Source organism: Salvelinus fontinalis, chromosome 5 (assembly GCF_029448725.1).
Source record: "Salvelinus fontinalis isolate EN_2023a chromosome 5, ASM2944872v1, whole genome shotgun sequence".
In the NCBI taxonomy this organism is placed as follows: Eukaryota; Metazoa; Chordata; class Actinopteri; order Salmoniformes; family Salmonidae; genus Salvelinus; species Salvelinus fontinalis.
Genome location: NC_074669.1, coordinates 41,216,762 through 41,239,245, shown reverse-complemented (window position 1 = coordinate 41,239,245; position 22,484 = coordinate 41,216,762). Strand labels below are relative to the sequence as shown.

At 49.7% G+C, this 22,484-nt stretch overlaps 1 protein-coding gene across 1 annotated transcript; it reads right to left on the bottom strand.

Moving 5' to 3' along the window:
* Positions 1-577: 577 nt before the first annotated feature.
* On the bottom strand, positions 578-20,984 carry LOC129855591 (zinc finger protein 827-like). The gene is made up of 3 exons (XM_055923419.1): positions 20,778-20,984; positions 19,779-20,280; positions 578-1,257 (listed from the first exon to the last, which is right to left on the bottom strand). Exons 1-3 carry the CDS (start codon positions 20,865-20,867, stop codon positions 890-892), a joined length of 960 nt encoding a protein of 319 aa, XP_055779394.1. The 5' UTR covers positions 20,868-20,984; the 3' UTR covers positions 578-889.
* Positions 20,985-22,484: the final 1,500 nt, after the last annotated feature.

The following is a 22,484-nucleotide window of genomic DNA, read 5'->3' as shown; positions in this document are numbered from 1 at the left end:
GTGTTCTTTCTTCCCTCCGTCATCTCTGTTTTCATAGAGAGGGGCGAGGGTGAGAGGTGGCCAGGTTTGAGGCTCACTGTAGCGCACCGTTGGAGATGGACCCAGCAGCCATCGATTGGTTTGTTTCGGACGGGGGACCGCAGGACGGGAAAAGGATATTGACTGAACAACATGAAAAATAATTGACCCTTCTGCCCATCTTCCACCCAAAAAACTTGGGGAGGAGGAGGAGGGAAAGAGAGAGAACAGAAACCGGGGGAGAGAGAAAAAGAAAAACAGAAGGAAGTGGAGAGGAAGTCGCAGGAGGGAGAGAAAGAGAACAGAGGTGTTGAAAGAGGACTTTGACCTGGATTTTACCATGGGAAGACACAAAGGCTTTGGTGCCAAAATAGAGAGCTTTGAGTCTCAGTGTAAGAGACAAACATTTGACAGTACAATGGTTTTCACCTGTACTGGGCCTCACCTTTGACAACGGTTCCATTTTACTTCTCTATATACAATGCTTTTACCCATGTCATTACATGGCAGGGGCCTGGGTCACCTTTGACCTCTCTATGGATTAATTCCTATTGGCTGATTTAAGGCACTAATTGTACCATGTTGACCCAGTCAAGAGCAGAATAGATTGAGGACTACCCTTTCACTGCAATCTCCAGATCAACATGGGTGAATTATATACTCAGATGTGCGAGATCACTAAGTAGAGTTTTAAAAGACTTGCACGTCTTGTCAGTACATAGGTCAAGTTAAGGTTTGTGGAGCTCATTTGAATTCAATCCAATCTCTACTTTCACTATCCTATATAGAGAAATATCAATTACGTTCTAATAATTTTTTATAATAAAATTGGCTGTGAATGTGTGTATTGTGCTGTCAAAAAACATAACTTCTAACCCGGAACACACACACACAAAATACCTCCCCCCAACCCACACACACAGCCCATTACCTTACCTGATAGCTTCATCAGCAGCTCCGACGCCACCTTGAAGTTGATGTCCTGGCTGAGGAGACTGTTCTTGTTCCCCATGGGGCTTCCCTCCCGTCTCTTCAGGGTCCCCCTGTGGCTCCCACTGTCTGCTGTGACCTCTGCTGGCCCTGTGGCCCCCAGCGCCGCGCCCTGCTCCTGGTAGAAGGAGGAGTAGCTGGGCTGGCTCCGGGGGCTCCTCCGCACCTCTTCCTCCTCTTCCTCTGCCCGGGGTTCCTGCTTCAGATGGAAGGACTGTGGAGCCTTCAGGGCTTCCTTCTGGTTGGCCGCTATACAGAGAGAGAGAGGGGGAGAGGGTTAGAGAAAGAGGGGGTGGTTAGAGAGAGCGAGAGAGAGTTAGAGGATAGCGAGAAGGTTGGAGAGGAGGAAAAGGTGAGAAGGAGAGAGGGGAAGAGGACAAATGAAAGAGGAGAGAGGGGAAGAGGTAGAGAGAAAAGGGAGAGAGTAGAGCCAGATTGGTGAGAGAGGTGAGGGTCAAGAGGAATGAGAGGGACGACGAGGACAGAGAGAGGGTAGACAGAGAGAGGGTTGAGGAGGGTTGTGTGTGAGAGATCCTCAACTATTTGTGGAATGATACAGTGTGGACTGTGGCAGAAGAGCAGGGTTCAACTGGGGTTTTCTCCATGTGACAGCTGATCACATAAACCCAACAATAACATAACGCTGGTTACAACACGTGGCCATGTGTCTGCATTCTACTGTCTTCTGTGATCTTAGTTTGTACCTCAAACCACACACACACACACACACACACACACACACACACACACACACACACACACACACACACAAAGTCACACAGGAACATAGTCACACTGACCGTTAACATGTGTGAGAGAGAGAGAGAGAGCCGATCAGATTGAGGATGAGAGTAGGTTTTGTAAGCGTTCTGTTATTTAGAGAGAGAACTAAAAGTCCCTGGTCTGGACCACCAGTGAACAGTGAATCCTAGGATCCTGGAGCACAGTGGGCCAGCACAGATGGTAGGACCTAATGACTGACTCTCTCACTCTGTCCAGGTCCGCAGGGCATCTCTAACCACATCCACTCCTCTTCTCTCTCTCCATCTTTATTTCTCACACACACACACCAAAAAGCCATTGAGTTAAGTTAGGCTTGCTAATACACAGATAATAATGAAACTAAATATTATCTGCAGAGTGTAGATACACTTTGGTGTGTAGGTGTGTGTGTGTGTGTGTGTGTGTGTGTGTGTGTGTGTGTGTGTGTGTGTGTGTGTGTGTGTGTGTGTGTGTGTGTTTGTAGGGAAACTGGGTCACATCTAATCCCGCCTTAGATGAATAATTAATAAATAGACATAGAGCAACTTCTGATCTCCGCCAAGAAAACACAGAGACCACGGTGCCTCAACGCTTTGTGGTGATGGTTCTCTTACTCTGTCTCTCACTGCCTCTCTCTCACACACACACACTTGGGTCTGTTATCACTCTTGGGCCGACGGCTGTCCTGTTTCCTCCGGCCCCACTATAGATCCGCTCCCCTGCTCACCCCCCCCCTCACCAGCTCCTCACTCACCCCATCTCACCCTCTCCTCACCCCCTACCGTCACACCTAACATCTCCGGCCTCCACAGGCCTGCCGCGGGGCCACCCCCACCCGCCCGTGTCATAAATCTGCGGCCGCTCCGGCCATCTGATTAATGATGATGCACGCCGGAGGGACAGAGGGCTCAGGTAAGGGAGGACAGGAGCCACACTGGCAGAACCTCCCTGTGGGTGGACCTGCTAGACCTAAACCGCCCATGCTGTGCCACTGGGCTGTGCTGGTGGAGGCTGGTAGTGGGGGGGGGGGGGGGGGGGGGGGGGGGGCGTGAGGCCTAGTGGGAGGCCTGCGAAAGGGGGACAGTGACTTTCACGTCAAGGGGTTAGGGGTCGCGGCAGCACCACCAGCTGGAAATGTCACACTGTCAGATGTCAGCGGGCAGGCTCGATGGTGGAGTGTGTGTGTGTGTCGGATGTCAGCGGGCCGGCTAAGTATAACCTGGTCAGCACCTGGAAGGACGTCCTCTAATTAGGAGTGTGTTCAGGCCGTGTTGGATCAGACAGGGACAGCACGCTTCACTGTGGCCCTGGCGAGGCCTACACACACACACACCAACTCTATTACAGACACCCCCCCCGACGGTACTCCACCGGAATAAAAAATAAAAACAACCCTCAAGACGCAGTGGACGCGGTGCTTAAACACACAAAGTCACTCCACTACAATGACCTTTCTGTTGGGCCCTATAAATAGCATCGTATTTCAACTCTCCCAATCTGAGTTACGGAGATCACTCAATTATTTAGTACCCAAATGTGACGTTTTATATTTCTCCAGCCGGGAACTCAAGTAACACAAAAAACACACAAGTGTACCATATCTTACCAGCTGCGTTTTCCCTGCAGGAATCTAACCCATGACGCTGACATTGCTAGAGCCACGCTCTTACCAACTGAGCCACACAGGACTGCTGCTGCTACTACTGATGCTGCTGCTACTATGACTACGACTGATGCTGCTACTACTACTGCTGCTGCTACTACTGATGCTGCTACTATGACTACGACCGATGCTGCTACTACTGCTGCTGCTACTATGACTACGACTGATGCTGCTACTACTACTACTGATGCTGCTACTATGACTACGACTGATGCTGCTACTACTACTACTGCTGCTGCTGCTACTACTATGACTGATGCTGCTACTACTACTGCTGCTGCTACTATGACTACTACTACTGCTGCTGCTACTATGACTGATGCTGCTACTACTACTGCTGCTGCTACTATGACTACGACTGATGCTGCTACTACTGCTGCTGCTACTACCATGACTATGACTGATGCTGCTACTACTGCTGCTATGACTACGACTGATGCCGCTACCATGACTATGACTGATGCTGCTACTACTGCTGCTATGACTACGACTGATGCTGCTACTACCCGATGCTGCTACTACTACTGATGCTGGTACTATGACTACAACTGCTGCTGCTGCTACTACTATGACTACGACTGATGCTGCTACTACTGCTGCTACTATGACTACGACTGATGCTGCTACTACTACTGCTGCTGCTACTATGACTACGACTGATGCTGCTACTACTACTACTGCTACTACTATGACTACGACTGATGCTGCTACTACTACTGCTGCTGCTACTATGACTACTACTGCTGCTGCTACTACTGATGCTACTACTACTGCTGCTGCTACTACTGATGCTACTATAACTACGACGACTGCCGCTGCTGCTACTACGACTGCTGCTGCTACTACTATGACTGCTAATACTACGACTGCTGCTAATACTACGACTGCTGCTGCTACTACGACTACTGCTACTACCACGACTGCTGCTACTACGACTACTGCTACTACCACGACTGCTGCTACTACGACTACTGCTACTACTATTGCTACTGCTGCTGCTACACCTACGACTGCTGCTACTACTACTGCTGCTACTACTATTGCTACTGCTGCTGCTACACCTACGACTGCTGCTACTACTACGACTGCTGCTACTGCTACTACTGCGACTGCCGCTACGACTGCTGCTGCTACAACTGCTGCTGCTACACCTACGACTGCAGCTGCTACTACGACTGCTGCTACTGCTACTACTGCTGCTACTGTGACTGCCGCTACGACTGCTGCTGCTACGACTGCTGCTACGACTGCTGCTGCTACTACTACTGCTGCTACTACGACTGCTGCTATCACTACGACTGCTGCTACTACTACGACTGCTGCTGCTGCTACTACTACTGCTGCTGCCACTACGACTGCCGCTACGACTGCTGCTGCTACTACTACTACTGCTGCTGCGACTGCTGCTGCTACTACTACGACGACTACTACTGCTATGACGACTGCTGCTGCTACGACTGCTACTACGACTGCCGCTACTACTACTACGACTGCTGCTGCTACTGCTACTACTACTATGACTGCTGCTACTACTACATTTACATTTAAGTCATTTAGCAGACGCTCTTATCCAGAGCGACTTACAAATTGGTGCATTCACCTTATGACATCCAGTGGAACAGCCACTTTACAATAGTGCATCTAGATCTTTTAAGGGGGGGGGGGGGGGGGGGGGGCAGAAGGATTGCTTTATCCTATCCTAGGTATTCCTTGAAGAGGTGGGGTTTCAGGTGTCTCCGGAAGGTGGTGATTGACTCCGCTGTCCTGGCGTCGTGAGGGAGTTTGTTCCACCATTGGGGTGCCAGAGCAGCGAACAGTTTTGACTGGGCTGAGCGGGAACTGTACTTCCTCAGTGGTAGGGAGGCGAGCAGGCCAGAGGTGGATGAACGCAGTGCCCTTGTTTGGGTGTAGGGCCTGATCAGAGCCTGAAGGTACTGAGGTGCCGTTCCCCTCACAGCTCCGTAGGCAAGCACCATGGTCTTGTAGCGGATGCGAGCTTCAACTGGAAGCCAGTGGAGAGAGCGGAGGAGCGGGGGTGGCGTGAGAGAACTTGGGAAGGTTGAACACCAGACGGGCTGCGGCGTTCTGGATGAGTTGTAGGGGTTTAATGGCACAGGCAGGGAGCCCAGCCAACAGCGAGTTGCAGTAATCCAGACGGGAGATGACAAGTGCCTGGATTAGGACCTGCGCCGCTTCCTGTGTGAGGCAGGGTCGTACTCTGCGGATGTTGTAGAGCATGAACCTACAGGAACGGGCCACCGCCTTGATGTTGGTGGAGAACGACAGGGTGTTGTCCAGGATCACGCCAAGGTTCTTAGCGCTCTGGGAGGAGGACACAATGGAGTTGTCAACCGTGATGGCGAGATCATGGAACGGACAGTCCTTCCCCGGGAGGAAGAGCAGCTCCGTCTTGCCGAGGTTCAGCTTGAGGTGGTGATCCGTCATCCACACTGATATGTCTGCCAGACATGCAGAGATGCGATTCGCCACCTGGTTATCAGAAGGGGGAAAGGAGAAGATTAATTGTGTGTCGTCTGCATAGCAATGATAGGAGAGACCATGTGAGGTTATGACAGAGCCAAGTGACTTGGTGTATAGCGAGAATAGGAGAGGGCCTAGAACAGAGCCCTGGGGGACACCAGTGGTGAGAGCGCGTGGTGAGGAGACAGATTCTCGCCACGCCACCTGGTAGGAGCGACCTGTCAGGTAGGACGCAATCCAAGCGTGGGCCGCGCCGGAGATGCCCAACTCGGAGAGGGTGGAGAGGAGGATCTGATGGTTCACAGTATCGAAGGCAGCCGATAGGTCTAGAAGGATGAGAGCAGAGGAGAGAGAGTTAGCTTTAGCAGTGCGGAGCGCCTCCGTGATACAGAGAAGAGCAGTCTCAGTTGAGTGACTAGTCTTGAAACCTGACTGATTTGGATCAAGAAGGTCATTCTGAGAGAGATAGCAGGAGAGCTGGCCAAGGACGGCACGTTCAAGAGTTTTGGAGAGAAAAGAAAGAAGGGATACTGGTCTGTAGTTGTTGACATCGGAGGGATCGAGTGTAGGTTTTTTCAGAAGGGGTGCAACTCTCGCTCTCTTGAAGACGGAAGGGACGTAGCCAGCGGTCAAGGATGAGTTGATGAGCGAGGTGAGGTAAGGTAGAAGGTCTCCGGAAATGGTCTGGAGAAGAGAGGAGGGGATAGGGTCAAGCGGGCAGGTTGTTGGGCGGCCGGCCGTCACAAGACGCGAGATTTCATCTGGAGAGAGAGGGGAGAAAGAGGTCAAAGCACAGGGTTGGGCAGTGTGAGCAGAACCAGCGGTGTCGTTTGACTTAGCAAACGAGGATCGGATGTCGTCGACCTTCTTTTCAAAATGATTGACGAAGTCGTCTGCAGAGAGGGAGGAGGGGGGGGGAGGGGGAGGAGGATTCAGGAGGGAGGAGAAGGTGGCAAAGAGCTTCCTAGGGTTAGAGGCAGATGCTTGGAATTTAGAGTGGTAGAAAGTGGCTTTAGCAGCAGAGACAGAAGAGGAAAATGTAGAGAGGAGGGAGTGAAAGGATGCCAGGTCCGCGGGGAGGCGAGTTTTCCTCCATTTCCGCTCGGCTGCCCGGAGCCCTGTTCTGTGAGCTCGCAATGAGTCGTCGAGCCACGGAGCGGGAGGGGAGGACCGAGCCGGCCTGGAGGATAGGGGACATAGAGAGTCAAAGGATGCAGAAAGGGAGGAGAGGAGGGTTGAGGAGGCAGAATCAGGAGATAGGTTGGAGAAGGTTTGGGCAGAGGGAAGAGATGATAGGATGGAAGAGGAGAGAGTAGCGGGGGAGAGAGAGCGGAGGTTGGGACGGCGCGATACCATCCGAGTAGGGGCAGTGTGGGAAGTGTTGGATGAGAGCGAGAGGGAAAAGGATACAAGGTAGTGGTCGGAGACTTGGAGGGGAGTTGCAATGAGGTTAGTGGAAGAACAGCATCTAGTAAAGATGAGGTCAAGCGTATTGCCTGCCTTGTGAGTAGGGGGGGAAGGTGAGAGGGTGAGGTCAAAAGAGGAGAGGAGTGGAAAGAAGGAGGCAGAGAGGAATGAGTCGAAGGTAGACATGGGGAGGTTAAAGTCACCCAGAACTGTGAGAGGTGAGCCGTCCTCAGGAAAGGAGCTTATCAAGGCATCAAGCTCATTGATGAACTCTCCAAGGGAACCTGGAGGGCGATAAATGATAAGGATGTTAAGCTTGAAAGGGCTGGTAACTGTGACAGCATGGAATTCAAAGGAGGCGATAGACAGATGGGTAAGGGGAGAAAGAGAGAATGACCACTTGGGAGAGATGAGGATCCCGGTGCCACCACCCCGCTGACCAGAAGGTCTCGGGGTGTGCGAGAACACGTGGGCAGACGAAGAGAGAGCAGTAGGAGTAGCAGTGTTATCTGTGGTGAGCCATGTTTCCGTCAGTGCCAGGAAGTCGAGGGACTGGAGGGACGCATAGGCTGAGATGAGCTCTGCCTTGTTGGCCGCAGATCGGCAGTTCCAGAGGCTACCGGAGACCTGGAACTCCACGTGGGTCGTGCGGGCTGGGACCACCAGGTTAGGGTGGGCTGGGACCACCAGGTTAGGGTGGGCGCGGCCACGCGGTGTGAAGCGTTTGTATGGTCTGTGCAGAGAGGAGAGAACAGGGATAGACAGACACATGGTTGACAGGCTACAGAAGAGGCTACGCTAATGCAAAGGAGATTAGAATGACAAGTGGGCTACACGTCTCGAATGTTCAGAAAGTTAAGCTTACGTTGCAAAAATAAAATAAAATAAAATACAAGATCTTATTGACTAAAATGATATAGTACTGCTGGCTGGTGAAGTAGCCTGGCTAGCAGTGGCTACGTTGTTGAAAGTGAAGCTGGCTAGGTAACCTCGACAATTTCACTAAATTTCTCTAAACTACACAATTATCATGGATACAAGGACAGCAAAGACAACTAGCTAACACTACGCTAATCAAGTCGTTCCGTTGTAATGTAAGTTTCTACAGTGCTGCTATTCGGTAGAAGTTGGCTAGCTAGCAGTGTTGGCTAGGTAGGAGGACGGCAGCGCGGCAGGCGAAAAATAGCTGGCTAGCTAACCGATAATTACTCAAAGCTACACAATTATCTTAGATACAAAGATAGCAAAGAAAACTATGTAGCTAGCTAACACTACACAAGTCAAGTCGTTCCGTTGTAATGTAATCGTTTCTACAGTGCTGCTAATCGGTGGCTAGCTGGCTAGCTAGCAGGGTTGACTACGTTACGTTACGTTAGGGCGAGAATACCTGGCTAGCGAACCTCAGCGAACCTTCATAACTACACAATTATCACCGATACAAAGACGGCTATGTAGCCAGCTAAGTAGCTAGCTAAGATCGAACAAATACAAATCAAAGATAGCAAAGACAACTGTGTAGTCAGCCAACACTACACTGATCAAGTCGTTCCGTTGTAATGCACTCGTTTCTACAATGCTGCTATTCGGTGGCAAGCTGGCTAGCTAGCAGTGTTGGCTACGTTGCGTTACGTTAGGGCGAAAATAGCTGGCTGGCGAATCTCAATAACCACACAATTATGTTTGATGCAAAGACGGCTATGTAGCTAGCTAAGATCAAACAAACCAAACCGTTGTACTGTAATGAAAATGAAAATCAGACCGTTGTACTATAATGAAATGTAATGAAAAGTTATACTACTATTCGGTAGACGGTGGACGTTTGCTAGCTGCTGGGCAGATAGCAGTGTGGACTACGATAGACGACGGAATACGATAATTACGCAATTATCTTTTATACACAGACGGCTAAGTAGCTAGCTAAGAAGAAATTGCTAAGGTTAGACAAATTAAACCGTTGTACTATAATGAAATGTAATGAAGTAGTACTACTACTACTACTAGTACTAGTACTACTACTACTACTACTACTACGGCTGCTGTTACTACTACAACTACTGCTACTACCATGACTGCTGCTACTACTACTACTACGACTGCTGCTACTACTACTGCTGCTGCTGCTACAACAGCTGCTTCTACTACGACTATGACTGCTGCTGCTGCTACTACTACTATTGCTACAACAGCTGCTTCTACTACGACTACGACTGCTGCTGCTACTACTACTGCTGCTGCTGCTGCTACTACTACTACTACTACTGCTGCCGCTGCTACTACTACTACTGCTGCTATTACTACTACTACTGCTACTACTAATCAAATCAAATCAAATTGTATTAGTCACATACACATGGTTAGCAGATGTTAATGCGAGTGTAGCGAAATGCTTGTGCTTCTAGTTCCGACAATGCAGTAATAACAACAAGTAATCTAACCTAACAATTCCACAACTACTACCTTATACACGCAAGTGTAAAGGGATAAAGAATATGTACATAAAGATATATGAATGAGTGATGGTACAGAACGGCATAGGCAAGATGCAGTACATGGTATAGAGTACGGTATATACCTATGAGATGAGTACTGTAGGGTATGTAAACATAAAGTGGCATAGTATAAAGTGGCTAGTGGTCCATGTATTACATAAGATGGCAAGATGCAGTAGATGATATAGAGTACAGTATATACATATACATAAGAGATGTGTAATGTAGGGTATGTAAACATTATATTAGGTGGCATTGTTTAAAGTGGCTGGTGGTACGTTTTTACATAATTTCCATCAATTCCCATTTTTAAAGTGGCTGGAGTTGAGTCAGTATGTTGGCAGCGGCCGCTAAATGTTAGTGGTGGCTGTTTAACAGTCTGATGGCCTTGAGATAGAAGCTGTTTTTCAGTCTCTCGGTCCCTGCATTGATGCACCTGTACTGACCTCGCCTTCTGGATGATAGCGGGGTGAACAGGCAGTGGCTTGGGTGGTTGTTGTCCTTGATGATCTTTATGGCCTTCCTGTGACATCGGGTGGTGTAGGTGTCCTGGAGGGCAGGTAGTTTGCCCCGGGTGATGCGTTCTGCAGACCTCACTACCCTCTGTGGAGCCTTACGGTTGTGGGCGGAGTAGTTGCCGTACCAGGCGGTGATACAGCCCGACAGGATGCTCTCGATTGTGCATCTGTAGAAGTTTGTGAGTGCTTTTGGTGACAAGCCGAATTTCTTCAGCCTCCTGAGGTTGAAGAGGCGCTGCTGCGCCTTCTTCACAACGCTGTCTGTGTGGGTGGACCAATTCAGTTTGTCCGTGATGTGTACACCGAGGAACTTAAAACTTTCCACCTTCTCCACTACTGACCCGTCGATGTGGATAGGGGGGTGCTCCCTCTGCTGTTTCCTGAAGTCCACAATCATCTCCTTTGTTTTGTTGACGTTGAGTGTAAGGTTATTTTCCTGACACCACACTCCGAGGGCCCTCACCTCCTCCCTGTAGGCCGTCTCGTCGTTGTTGGTAATCAAGCCTACCACTGTAGTGTCGTCCGCAAACTTGATGATTGAGTTGGAGGCGTGCATGGCCACGCAGTCGTGGGTGAACAGGGAGTACAGGAGAGGGCTCAGAACGCACCCTTGTGGGGCCCCAGTGTTGAGGATCAGCGGGGTGGAGATGTTGTTACCTACCCTCACCACCTGGGGGCGGCCCGTCAGGAAGTCCAGGACCCAGTTGCACAGGGCGGGGTCGAGACCCAGGGTCTCGAGCTTGATGACGAGTTTGGAGGGTACTATGGTGTTAAATGCTGAGCTGTAGTCGATGAACAGCATTCTCACATAGGTATTCCTCTTGTCCCGATGGGTTATGGCAGTGTGCAGTGTGGTTGCGATTGCGTCGTCTGTGGACCTATTGGGTCGGTAAGCAAATTGGAGTGGGTCTAGGGTGTCCGGTAGGGTGGAGGTGATATGGTCCTTGACTAGTCTCTCAAAGCACTTCATGATGACGGAAGTGAGTGCTACGGGGCGGTAGTCGTTTAGCTCAGTTACCTTAGCTTTCTTGGGAACAGGAACAATGGTGGCCCTCTTGAAGCATGTGGGAACAGCAGACTGGGATAAGGATTGATTGAATATGTTCGTAAACACACCAGCCAGCTGGTCTGCGCATGCTCTGAGGACGCGGCTGGGAATGCCGTCTGGGCCTGCAGCCTTGCGAGGGTTAACACGTTTAAATGTTTTACTCACCTCGGCTGCAGTGAAGGAGAGCCCGCAGGTTTTGGTAGCGTGCCGTGTCAGTGGCACTGTATTGTCCTCAAAGCGGGCAAAAAAGATATTTAGCCTGTCTGGGAGCAAGACATCCTGGTCCGCGACGGGGCTGGTTTTCTTTTTGTAATCCGTGATAGACTGTAGACCCTGCCACATACCTCTTGTGTCTGAGCTGTAGAATTGCGATTCTATTTTGTCTCTGTACTGGGACTTTGCCTGTTTGATAGCCATGCGGAGAGAATAGCTACACTGTGTGTATTCGGTCATGTTTCCGGTCACCTTGCCCTGGTTAAAAGCAGTGGTTCGCGCTTTCAGTTTCACGCGAATGCTGCCGTCAATCTACGGTTTCTGGTTTGGGAATGTTTTAATCGTTGCTGTGGGTACGACATCGTCAATGCACTTCCTAATGAACTCGCTCACCGAATCAGCATATTCTTCAATGTTGTTGTTGGACGCAATGCGGAACATATTCCAATCCGCGTGATCGAAGCAGTCTTGAAGCGTGGAATCAGATTGGTCGGACCAGCGTTGAACAGACCTGAGTGCGGGAGCTTGTTGTTTTAATTTCTGTTTGTAGGCTGGAATCAACAAAATGGAGTCGTGGTCAGCTTTTCCGAAAGGGGGGCGGGGGAGGGCCTTATATGCGTCGCGGAAGTTAATATAACAGTGATCCAGAGTTTTGCCAGCCCTGGTAGGACAATCGATGTGCTGATAGAATTTAGGGAGTTTTGTTTTTAGATTAGCCTTGTTAAAATCCCCAGCTACGATGAATGCAGCCTCAGGGTGTGTGGTTTCCAGTTTACAGAGAGTCAGATAGAGTTCGTTCAGGGCCATCGATGTGTCTGCTTGGGGGGGAATATATACGGCTGTGATTATGACCGAAGAGAATTCCCTTGGTAGATAATGCGGTCGACATTTGATTGTGAGGAGTTCTAGATCAGGTGAACAGAATGACTTGAGTTCCTGAGTGTTGTTATGATGATCACACCACGTCTCGTTAATCATGAGGCATACCCCCCCGCCCCTCTTCTTACCAGAAAGATGTTTGTTTCTGTCTGCGCGATGCGTGAAGAAACCAGCTGGCTGCACCGACTCCGTTAGCGTCTTTTGAGTTAGCCATGTTTCCGTGAAGCAGAGCACGTTGCAATCCCTGATGTCTCTCTGGAATGTTACCCGTGCTCGGATTTCATCGACCTTATTGTCAAGAGACTGGACATTGGCGAGTAGTATGCTAGGGAGTGGAGCGCGATGTGCCCGTCTCCGAAGCCTGACCAGGAGACCGCTACGTTTGCCCCTTTTACGGCGTCGCGTAGGCTCCCCGGCTGGGATCAGGTCCATTGTATTGGGTGGAAGGCAAAACACTGGATCCGTTTCGGGAAAGTCATATTCCTGGTAGGAACGGTGGTTAGTTGACGTTACTCGTATATTCAGTAGTTCCTCCCGACTGTATGTAATGAAATCTAAGATCACCTGGGGTACCAATGTAAGAAATAACACATAAAAAAACAAAATACTGCATATTTTCCAAGGAACGCGAAGCGAGGCTGCCATCTCGCTCGGCGCCGGAAGTAGTAGTACTACTACTACTACTACTACTACTACTACTACTACTACTACTACTACTGCTGCTACTACTGCTATGACGACTGCTGCTGCTACTATGACTGCTGCTGCTACTACGACGACTACTACTGCTATGACGACTACTGCTGCTGCTACTACGACTGCTGCGGCTACTACGACTGCTGCGGCTACTACGACTGCTGCGGCTACTACGACGACTACTACGACGACTACTACTGCTATGACGACTACTACTGCTACGACGACTGCTGCTACTACTGCTATGACGACTACTACTGCTATGACGACTGCTGCTGCTATGACGACTGCTGCTGCTACGACGACTGCTGCTGCTACGACGACTGCTGCTGCTACGACGACTGCTGCTGCTACTACGACTGCTGCTACTATGACTACTACAATGACTGCTACTACTAGTACAACTACTACAACGACTGCTACATCCACAACTACTACTACTACATCCACAACTACTACTGTATACACGACTACTGCTACTACTACTGCTACATCCACAACTATTACTACTGCTACTACTACTGTATCCACGACTACTGCTACTACTACATCCACAACTATTACTACTGCTACTACTACTGTATCCACGACTACTGCTACTACTACATCCACGACTACTACTGCTGCTACTACTACTACAGCTACTACATCCACGACTATTACTACTGCTGCTACTATTACTACTGCTACTACATCCGACTACTGCTGCTGCTACTACTACTACTACACATCAACGACTATTACTACTGCTGCTACTACTACTACTGCTACTACTACATCCACGACTATTACTATTACTACACATCCACGACAATTACTACTGCTACTACATCCACGACTACTACTGCTACTACTACTACTACTACTGCTGCTGCTGCTCCTACGACGACTACTACTGCTACTACTACATCCACGACTATTACTACTATTACTACACATCCACAACTATTACTACTATTACTACACATCCACGACTATTACTACTGCTACTACATCCACGACTACTACTACTGCTACTACTGCTGCTGCTACCACCACCAATCACCACAGTTTAAGCTGTTATTCATGGTGATATGCTGTGCCTAGGTTTATTTCACCCAAAGAAAATTACAGAAGTCGAATTACAGTACTTCCCCTCTGCACACGCTTTAGCACGTCAACTTCCCCCCGAATGCTGTCGATGTTTAGGTCAGAGTTGAGGAAATAACCAACAGCCATCTCTGGGTGATGTGATGAGTAGCTTTCTGCCTGGCCTGGTCTGAGTGAATGAAGATGTAACCCATCTCTGCCGCCAGTGTAGCAGGCGAGGGCACCTCGTCAGTGGCAGCCTCCTGTGTGTAGTAGAGGTTCCTTCCTGGCCCGAGTGAATGAATATGTATCCCATCTCTGCCGCCAGTGTAGCAGGTCTGCGGCAGCCCCGTGTCGTGAGTAGCAGTTTTACTGTCTCTGGCTGAGAGGTGACTATCCATCTCTGCCTGCCTTCAATGTAGCGGTTCAGTGGCAGCTTCCCCATCGTGTGTAGTAGTAGTACACTAGGGTTCATCCCATCTCTGTCTGTCTGTGGCCCAGGGGTGATGGTGCTATCAGCCTGTCTCTGTTATCACGCCCTGTTGACATGCCACCAGCCGGACACTGCTCTCCCTCTCTCTTTTTTTCCTCTCTTTTTCACGCTCCACCTCAGACTCTGGCTTTCTTGTTCTTTTGTCCCTTTTTCTACTCCTCCTGCTGTTAATTTTTTGCTCTCCCTCTCCCCCTTGCCTCTCCCCCTCCCTTTCCCTCTACCTTGCCTCTCCTCCTACCTTTCCCTCTCTCCCTTCCCTCCTACCTTTCCCTCTCCCCCCTCTACCTTTCCCTCTCCCCCCTCTACCTTCTCTACCTTTCCCTCTCCCCCCTCTACCGTTCCCTCCTACCGTTCCCTCCTACCGTTCCCTCCTACCGTTCCCTCCTACCGTTCCCTCCTACCGTTCCCTCCTACCGTTCCCTCCTACCGTTCCCTCCTACCGTTCCCGCCTACCGTTCCCGCCTACTGTTCCCTCTACCTCTCTTTACCATTGTCTCTCTCCTCTCCAGCCACACTTCCTTCCTCTCGCCTCATCCGTCTCTCTGCCAGACGCTTGTCCAATGCGCCTCACCTCTCGCTCCGCGGCCGGGCCTGCCGTCAAATAACTTCATTAGCTTTCCACCTCTGTCACGCTGGCCTGCTCCCCCTCTAACAACTGGCTCCTGTTTTCTCCAGGAGAAGAGGAGAAAGAGGTGGCTGCTGGGCTAGTGTCTGCACACACACACACACACACACACAAACAATGGGCAGGCAGGTGGAGTGGAGGGCAGCAACAATAGCTGACAGCGGGTATACTGAGCTGGACAGAGTAGTGTAGATACTGAGGGCTGACAGCAGAGAGGATGGACCAGAGGTCACATATGAGAAGTGTTGACTGACTGGCTGGCTGACTCTGCTCATGTGTAGTGGTCGAGAGGAAAATACATTATTGAGAAGAGGTTGTAACATGTTGTGTCTGCGCACCCCGACAGGTGTTGTCAGATGAATCTTAAACAATATTTGAATGAGAGAATAGGTGACTGGATATCTTACAGTATATTATGTAGACATATTGGTTGGGTATAAAACGTGTGAACGCACAAGCACACTCGCACACCGACAAACACACACTACATCACTAAGATACTCCAACTGCATCAAACACTGCATCCAACACTTTCACTCTTTTTCGCTCTCTTTCACTCTCTCTCTCTCCTCTGAGATAAATAAGACACCCTCAGCACCAACGACACTTCCTCCCACAAGCCCCTGCTTCAGCGGCGTGCCAATTATTCACACCCGGCCCGGGGTCACACTCGCTGGGGACCGCCATTATTACCCGTCTGAGGGGTCCTGCGAGTAGCGTCCTAACCGGGCACCATCCGCGCATTTCAAAGTACCTCCGCGGACTTTCAACTTTCCCCTCTCAAATCAGAATGTGTCAGAGTTGCCGTGCGGGGGAGAAATCAAAGGGGATTGGTCGTAACACCCAGAGGATAATCAGGGCAGCCTAAAAAATTGAGGTCAGAGAGAGTTCACTGGCTTCTTTACGCCTGGGGAACTCAGTCAGCTCCTACTCGCCCTCTTTTTCTCTCTCCTTTGCCGTCTGTCACTTTATCAGTTCAAGTCAATTCAAGGGGCTTTATTGGCATGAGAAACATATGTTAACATTGCCAACGCATGTGAAGTAGATAATATACAAAAGTGAAATAAACAAAAATGAACAGCAAACATTACACTCAGACGTTCCAAAATAATAAAATACATTTCAAATATCATATTATGTCTATATACAGTGTTGTAACGATGTGGAAATAGTAGAAGTACTAAAGGGAATGTAAATAAACATAAATATGGGTTGTATTTACAATGGTGTTTGTTCTTCACTGGTTGCCCTTTTCTTGTGGCAACACCTCACAAATCCTGTTGCTGTGATGGCACACTGTGGTATTTCACCTAGTAGATTTGAGAGTTTAATCAAAATTTGATTTGTTTTCAAATTCTTTGTGGATCTGTGTAATCGGAGGGAAATATGTGTCTCTAATATGGTCATTTGGCATGAGGCTGGCAGGAGGTTAGGAAGTGCAGCTTAGTTTCCACCTCAGTTTGTGGGCAGTGTGCACACAGCCTGTCTTCTCTTGAGAGCCAGGTCTGCCTACGGCGGCCTTTCTCATAGCAAGGCTATGATCTCTCCCTCTGTCTTTTTATCCACCCCCCTTCCTTCTCTCCATCCTCCACCCCTCTGTCTTACAGCCCTTCTCTCCATCCTCCACCCCTCTGTCTTACAGCCCTTCTCTCCATCCTCCACCCCTCTGTCTTACAGCCCTTCTCTCCATCCTCCACCCCTCTGTCTTACAGCCCTTCTCTCCATCCTACACCCCTCTGTCTTACAGCCCTTCTCTCCATCCTACACCTCTCTCTCTTACAGCCCTTCTCTCCATCCTACACCCCTCTGTCTTACAGCCCTTCTCTCCATCCTACACCTCTCTCTCTTACAGCCCTTCTCTCCATCCTCCACCCCTCTGTCTTACAGCCCTTCTCTCCATCCTACACCTCTCTCTCTTACAGCCCTTCTCTCCATCCTACACCCCTCTGTCTTACAGCCCTTCTCTCCATCCTACACCTCTCTCTCTTACAGCCCTTCTCTCCATCCTCCACCCCTCTCTCTTACAGCCCTTCTCTCCATCCTCCACCCCTCTGTCTTACAGCCCTTCTCTCCATCCTACACCTCTCTCTCTTACAGCCCTTCTCTCCATCCTCCACCCCTCTGTCTTACAGCCCTTCTCTCCATCCTACACCTCTCTCTCTTACAGCCCTTCTGTCCATCCTACACCTCTCTCTCTTACAGCCCTTCTGTCCATCATACACCTCTCTCTCTTACAGCCCTTCTGTCCATCCTACACCTCTCTCTCTTACAGCCCTTCTCTCCATCCTCCACCCCTCTGTCTTACAGCCCTTCTCTCCATCCTACACCTCTCTCTCTTACAGCCCTTCTCTCCATCCTCCACCCCTCTGTCTTACAGCCCTTCTCTCCATCCTACACCTCTCTCTCTCTCACAGCCCTTCTCTCCATCCTCCACCCCTCTGTCTTACAGCCCTTCTCTCCATCCTCCACCCCTCTGTCTTACAGCCCTTCTCTCCATCCTACACCTCTCTCTCTTACAGCCCTTCTGTCCATCCTACACCTCTCTCTCTTACAGCCCTTCTCTCCATCATACACCTCTCTCTCTCTTACAGCCCGTCTGTCCATCCTACACCTCTCTCTCTCTTACAGCCCTTCTCTCCATCCTCCACCTCTCTCTTACAGTCCTTCTCTCCATCCTACACCTCTCTCTCTCTTACAGCCCTTCTGTCCATCCTACACCTCTCTCTCTCTTACAGCCCTTCTCTCCCTCCTACACCTCTCTCTCTCTTACAGCCCTTCTGTCCATCCTACACCTCTCTCTCTCTTATAGTCCTTCTCTCCATCCTACACCTCTCTCTCTCTTACAGCCCTTCTCTCCATCCTCCACCTCTCTCTCTCTTACAGCCCTTCTGTCCATCCTACACCTCTCTCTTACAGCCCATCTGTTCATCCTACATCTCTCTCTCTCTTACAGCCCTTCTCTCCATCCTACACCTCTCTCTCTCTTACAGCCCTTCTCTCCATCCTACACCTCTCTCTCTCTCTTACAGCCCTTCTGTACATCCTACACCTCTCTCTCTCTCTTACAGCCCTTCTGTCCATCCTACACCTCTCTTACAGCCCTTCTGTTCATCCTCCACCTCTTTCCTCTCACAGCCTCTCCCTCCTTCATCCACCCCCCCCCCCCCTCTCTCTTTTACAGCCCTTGTGGGATTGAGACAGGCACTGTGACAGCAGTGGTAAATCAGGAGATGAGCTGCCGCATGTACACACTCAATCGCTCTTGGCAGGGAGGTCAAAAGAAAGAGTCCCGAGGTTCCCCTGAGAAGAAGCTTTACCTCTCCACCATCCCTTTCTCCTCCTCTCTCCCCTCCCTGTCTGCTATATGGCCCAGCAAAGAGTGCAAAAGATCTGAGTAAAGCTTTGGGCCAAACCCCCCCCTTCTCTTTTTTACTAACCGTGCTCAGAGATGATCATGAAAGCCCTCGGTAATCAAAAGGACCAGTATTCTATTAAAACATCATCGTTATCTCTAACATCACTCAAGTCCACTACTATCCGCTCCTTAAAAACAAAAGTGTGTCCTCCCATCTTTCAAATTCCCTCCGGTACTGCATGAATGACGCCGCCCTTGAACTAAGATGTCCGCCGCCCGTCCGCCACTCTACACTGGGCTGACATTGTGAGAGAAGACGCCATCTTGGCTCCATCTCCTCTGGGACTTTCCTGGCTTGATTGCGAAGTCTGGGAGTGAAGTGCGACTGGCACCCGGGGGGCACCGGCGCGGAGCCGAACCGGAGGGGGAGGGGTTAACTAAGCCTGCCCAGACTCTCCGCGATGCACATCGCACGGCGCATCCTAGCCAGGGTCACGGAGCAGAAGTTAAGGGCGCTAATCATTTCAAATTATGAATTCTTCTTAATTTATGAATTATGCATACATTTTTAATTAATCTAATGTTGCGAGGGTTTTCTCCCCCCTCCCTTGTCCCTCTCCTTCTCCCGCATCCCTCGTTCAGGAGATCTCAATCTAATTAGCTGGCATTAGGAGTTAGAGTGGCAGCCTCAACCCCGACCTTGGCACCCAACCTCGGGCAAACCTTTCCCCATCAATCTTCAGCCATTGTCTCAAAGTAACTGATCCTTTGCCATCGTCACAACACGGTGGAATGCATCTCAACAAGCCTGATATAATACCTAGCGTTATTCTGGCTAACGATAGCGGGGTGTTGGGGTTATTGGATTGATGAGTTGACGTTTATTGACATTCATGATGAAACCCTAAGAAATATGCTAAGACGATCAAAAATCCTGAAATGGCCATCAAAAGTTGCCCACCAGTCTAACACCTACATAAACCTTTTGTGAAATCTCTTCAGTGATGAATAGGTGTTGGACTGGGTGGCCGTTAGTGAGTGTTGTTATTGACGTGTGTTGCTGTCATGGTTACCTGAGAGCTTCATGAGCAGGTCGGTGGCTGTCTTGGTGGTGATGTCCGGGCTGAAGAGGGACGCCGCCGTTGGACCTCCACCAGGACTGGACCGCACCCCCAAGCCGACTCCCCCCATAGAGAGGTCCAGGGAGTTGCCACTGCTACCAGGCCGCTCCCGCTCCCTGTCCCTGCAAAGGGTGAAGGGTGACAGCACCGACAGCTCCCTCTCCTGGGGCTCTTCTTTTATATAGACGTGGTGGTTAGAGACTCCAGGGGAGCTCTGGTTCCCTGCGTCTGACTGGAGAGGGGACTCCCCGGGGTTGTAATCACCCATGAGTGACCCCTCGCCCTCTGTGTCCGTGGTGGCCTCTTCCTTGACCTTGACCCCGTCGGAGGCGGACCCGGAGCGGGGGAAGTGCTGGTGGCAGCGCATGTGGAGCTTGAGGCTGAAGTGGCGCGAGGAGGTGAAAGGGCAAAGTTCGCACTGGAACGTCTCGCCCCGGTCCTGATGCTGGTGGACCTGGGATACAGGGATAGGATGAGTGGTGGGGGTACCGCCGCATTGTCACGGCAACAACAGTCAAAGCAATGATGCTCATTTGAGGACAAGACACTGAAAATTTGCCTAAGGTACAATAGAGCAATGCATCGGCGTATTGTCCATTCAACATGTGTCAATGTTTCGGGCTAATTGTATCTGTCCCTATGCAAATAAATTGAATAAAATGAGTAAAAGAGATTAAATAAGAGCGTAAAACAGTAAGGATTCCCTCAACACCTGGAGCTTCTCGCTCTTGTTAAAACCCCCTGTAGCTTTGGTCTACTAACTACAGTATAATTTGAGGCACGTTACCCCGCTACACTAGAGGTGACTTTGACTAGAGCGTGCACCTCCCTTCCTTTGAGCCATTAGTAGTATTAGCACCACTTCCACAATTACGACCTCAGGGGATGGATAGCACGATGAGGTTACAGGTCAAAGGTCAAAGGAGGCATCACAGGCTCCCATCATCTCACCTTCATGTGGGACTTGAGATTGTCTTTGCGGGCACAGCGAAAGGGGCACAGGGGACACTGGTGACTCTTCAGGCCGGTGTGGATCACCATGTGTCTCTTCCAGTAGCTCTTCCTCTTGATGACCAGGCCACACACCGGACACTGGAACGGCTTCCCTCCGTCCTCCCCCGGGGAACCTGGGAGAGTAGAGGAAAAAGAGGGGATGAGACATTTATTTCACCTTTATTTAACCAGGGAGTTCCAGTGAGGTCAGGATAATTATTTACCAAGGTATACCTGGCTGAGAAGGGCAGCTCAGTAAAAATACAAGTAATTTAGTGCATACAGTCCCCTGAACAAATACTTAAGCAATGCATCATTCCTTCCTCGTTTGCTTGATGTCAGTACACCTATCCGAACTATAAGTGACTGGTAAGGTGTAAGTAAGGTTTCCACTTTATAGCTTTCCCAAATCCAGCCCATGTCAGATCTGTGATTACTTCAAGGAAGAAAAGAAGGAAGCTAGGAAGGTGAAGGATACATTTCTGAAGTATTGGAACAGGTCCATTTCTCGAGCTGGGAATTGCTTGGGACTTCACCACACGTTATTATCACGATACTAAGGTGCCGATACGATATGCATTACGATTCTCACCATTCTATATGTATTGCGATTCCATACACTGCAGTTTTATTGCGATTTGATGTTCCAAACATATTGCTCACCATATGTCTGCTGCAGAGAGACAAGAGAGAGAGCCATGAGAACACGAGTCTTGATCAGTCAGGAAAATAAAAGTGCTGACAACATCTTGGCTCCCTATTTAAAAAGAAGATGGAGAACAAGCTATAGGATCAAAAATACGTTAGTTATGGCGCAGGTACAGCCGACTAGCGCTAGCTAACACTACCTGGATTTTATTAAAACAAATCTATACAATATCGTCCAAAAATAATATTGCGATATGCAACTATCGACCCCCCCCCCCCCCCATCACTAGTCCATTTCTTCCTTTCCAGAGAGGCGTTATGGACTATGGAGCCTCTCTAAGGTTACTGACTTTGTCACTCTTCCCACACCTCTACTAGGTGAGACACGACCTCTAGACACCTCAAGCTGAGAACGTTCAACAAAGCCTGCTGTGCGCCTGCGAACAAAATAAGTCAAACTCAAGGATGTTTTATTATCTCGATTATTGTTGTTGGCTTCATTTCCGGCCTCTATTACGCCGTTTAATTGGGCTTATTAGGACGCGGCATGATTGCATTACAAATTCACCACGGGCCTGTCATCGATGGCTTCATAAGTATTCTCCTCCTGTTCCTTGGAAAACATCTGGTAATCAGTGTTTGGTGAAATTACCGCGCTCAGCCATTCATTGACCCCGGGTGGAAAACCTCGAGACTGCCTATTTGCAACAATAAACCGCCATCTGCGGCCCAACCGACTGGAGCGAGGGAGAGAAGAGAGGGGGAGGAGAGCGAGGGGGAGGAGAGAGAGGAGAGAAGATAACCGTGGACTCCTTGCTCATTGGAGGATGTAGGGGAAGAGGTGGAAGATGGAACGGCGTTTAACTGGTCAGATCGTCAGATAACAGATTATCTCTCTCTCTCTCCAGGGCAATCAAGATCAATTATCAAGAAATGTCTAAACTATGTAGAATTACACAGATTTATGTAAGACTAAATATAGGCTAAATGTGTAACAATTTCATACCAGACCAGCCA

Bases quoted from the DNA above. Each gene is read 5' to 3' on its own strand.
- LOC129855591 (XM_055923419.1), bottom strand. From the start codon at position 20,867: ATGGTGATCCACACCGGCCTGAAGAGTCACCAGTGTCCCCTGTGCCCC. The intron at 20,281-20,777 runs GTGAGATGATGG...CCTGTATCCCAG, and splicing joins ATCTCAAGTCCCACATGAAG to GTCCACCAGCATCAGGACCG. The intron at 1,258-19,778 runs GTAACCATGACA...CTCTCTGTATAG, and splicing joins CCTGCTCATGAAGCTCTCAG to CGGCCAACCAGAAGGAAGCC.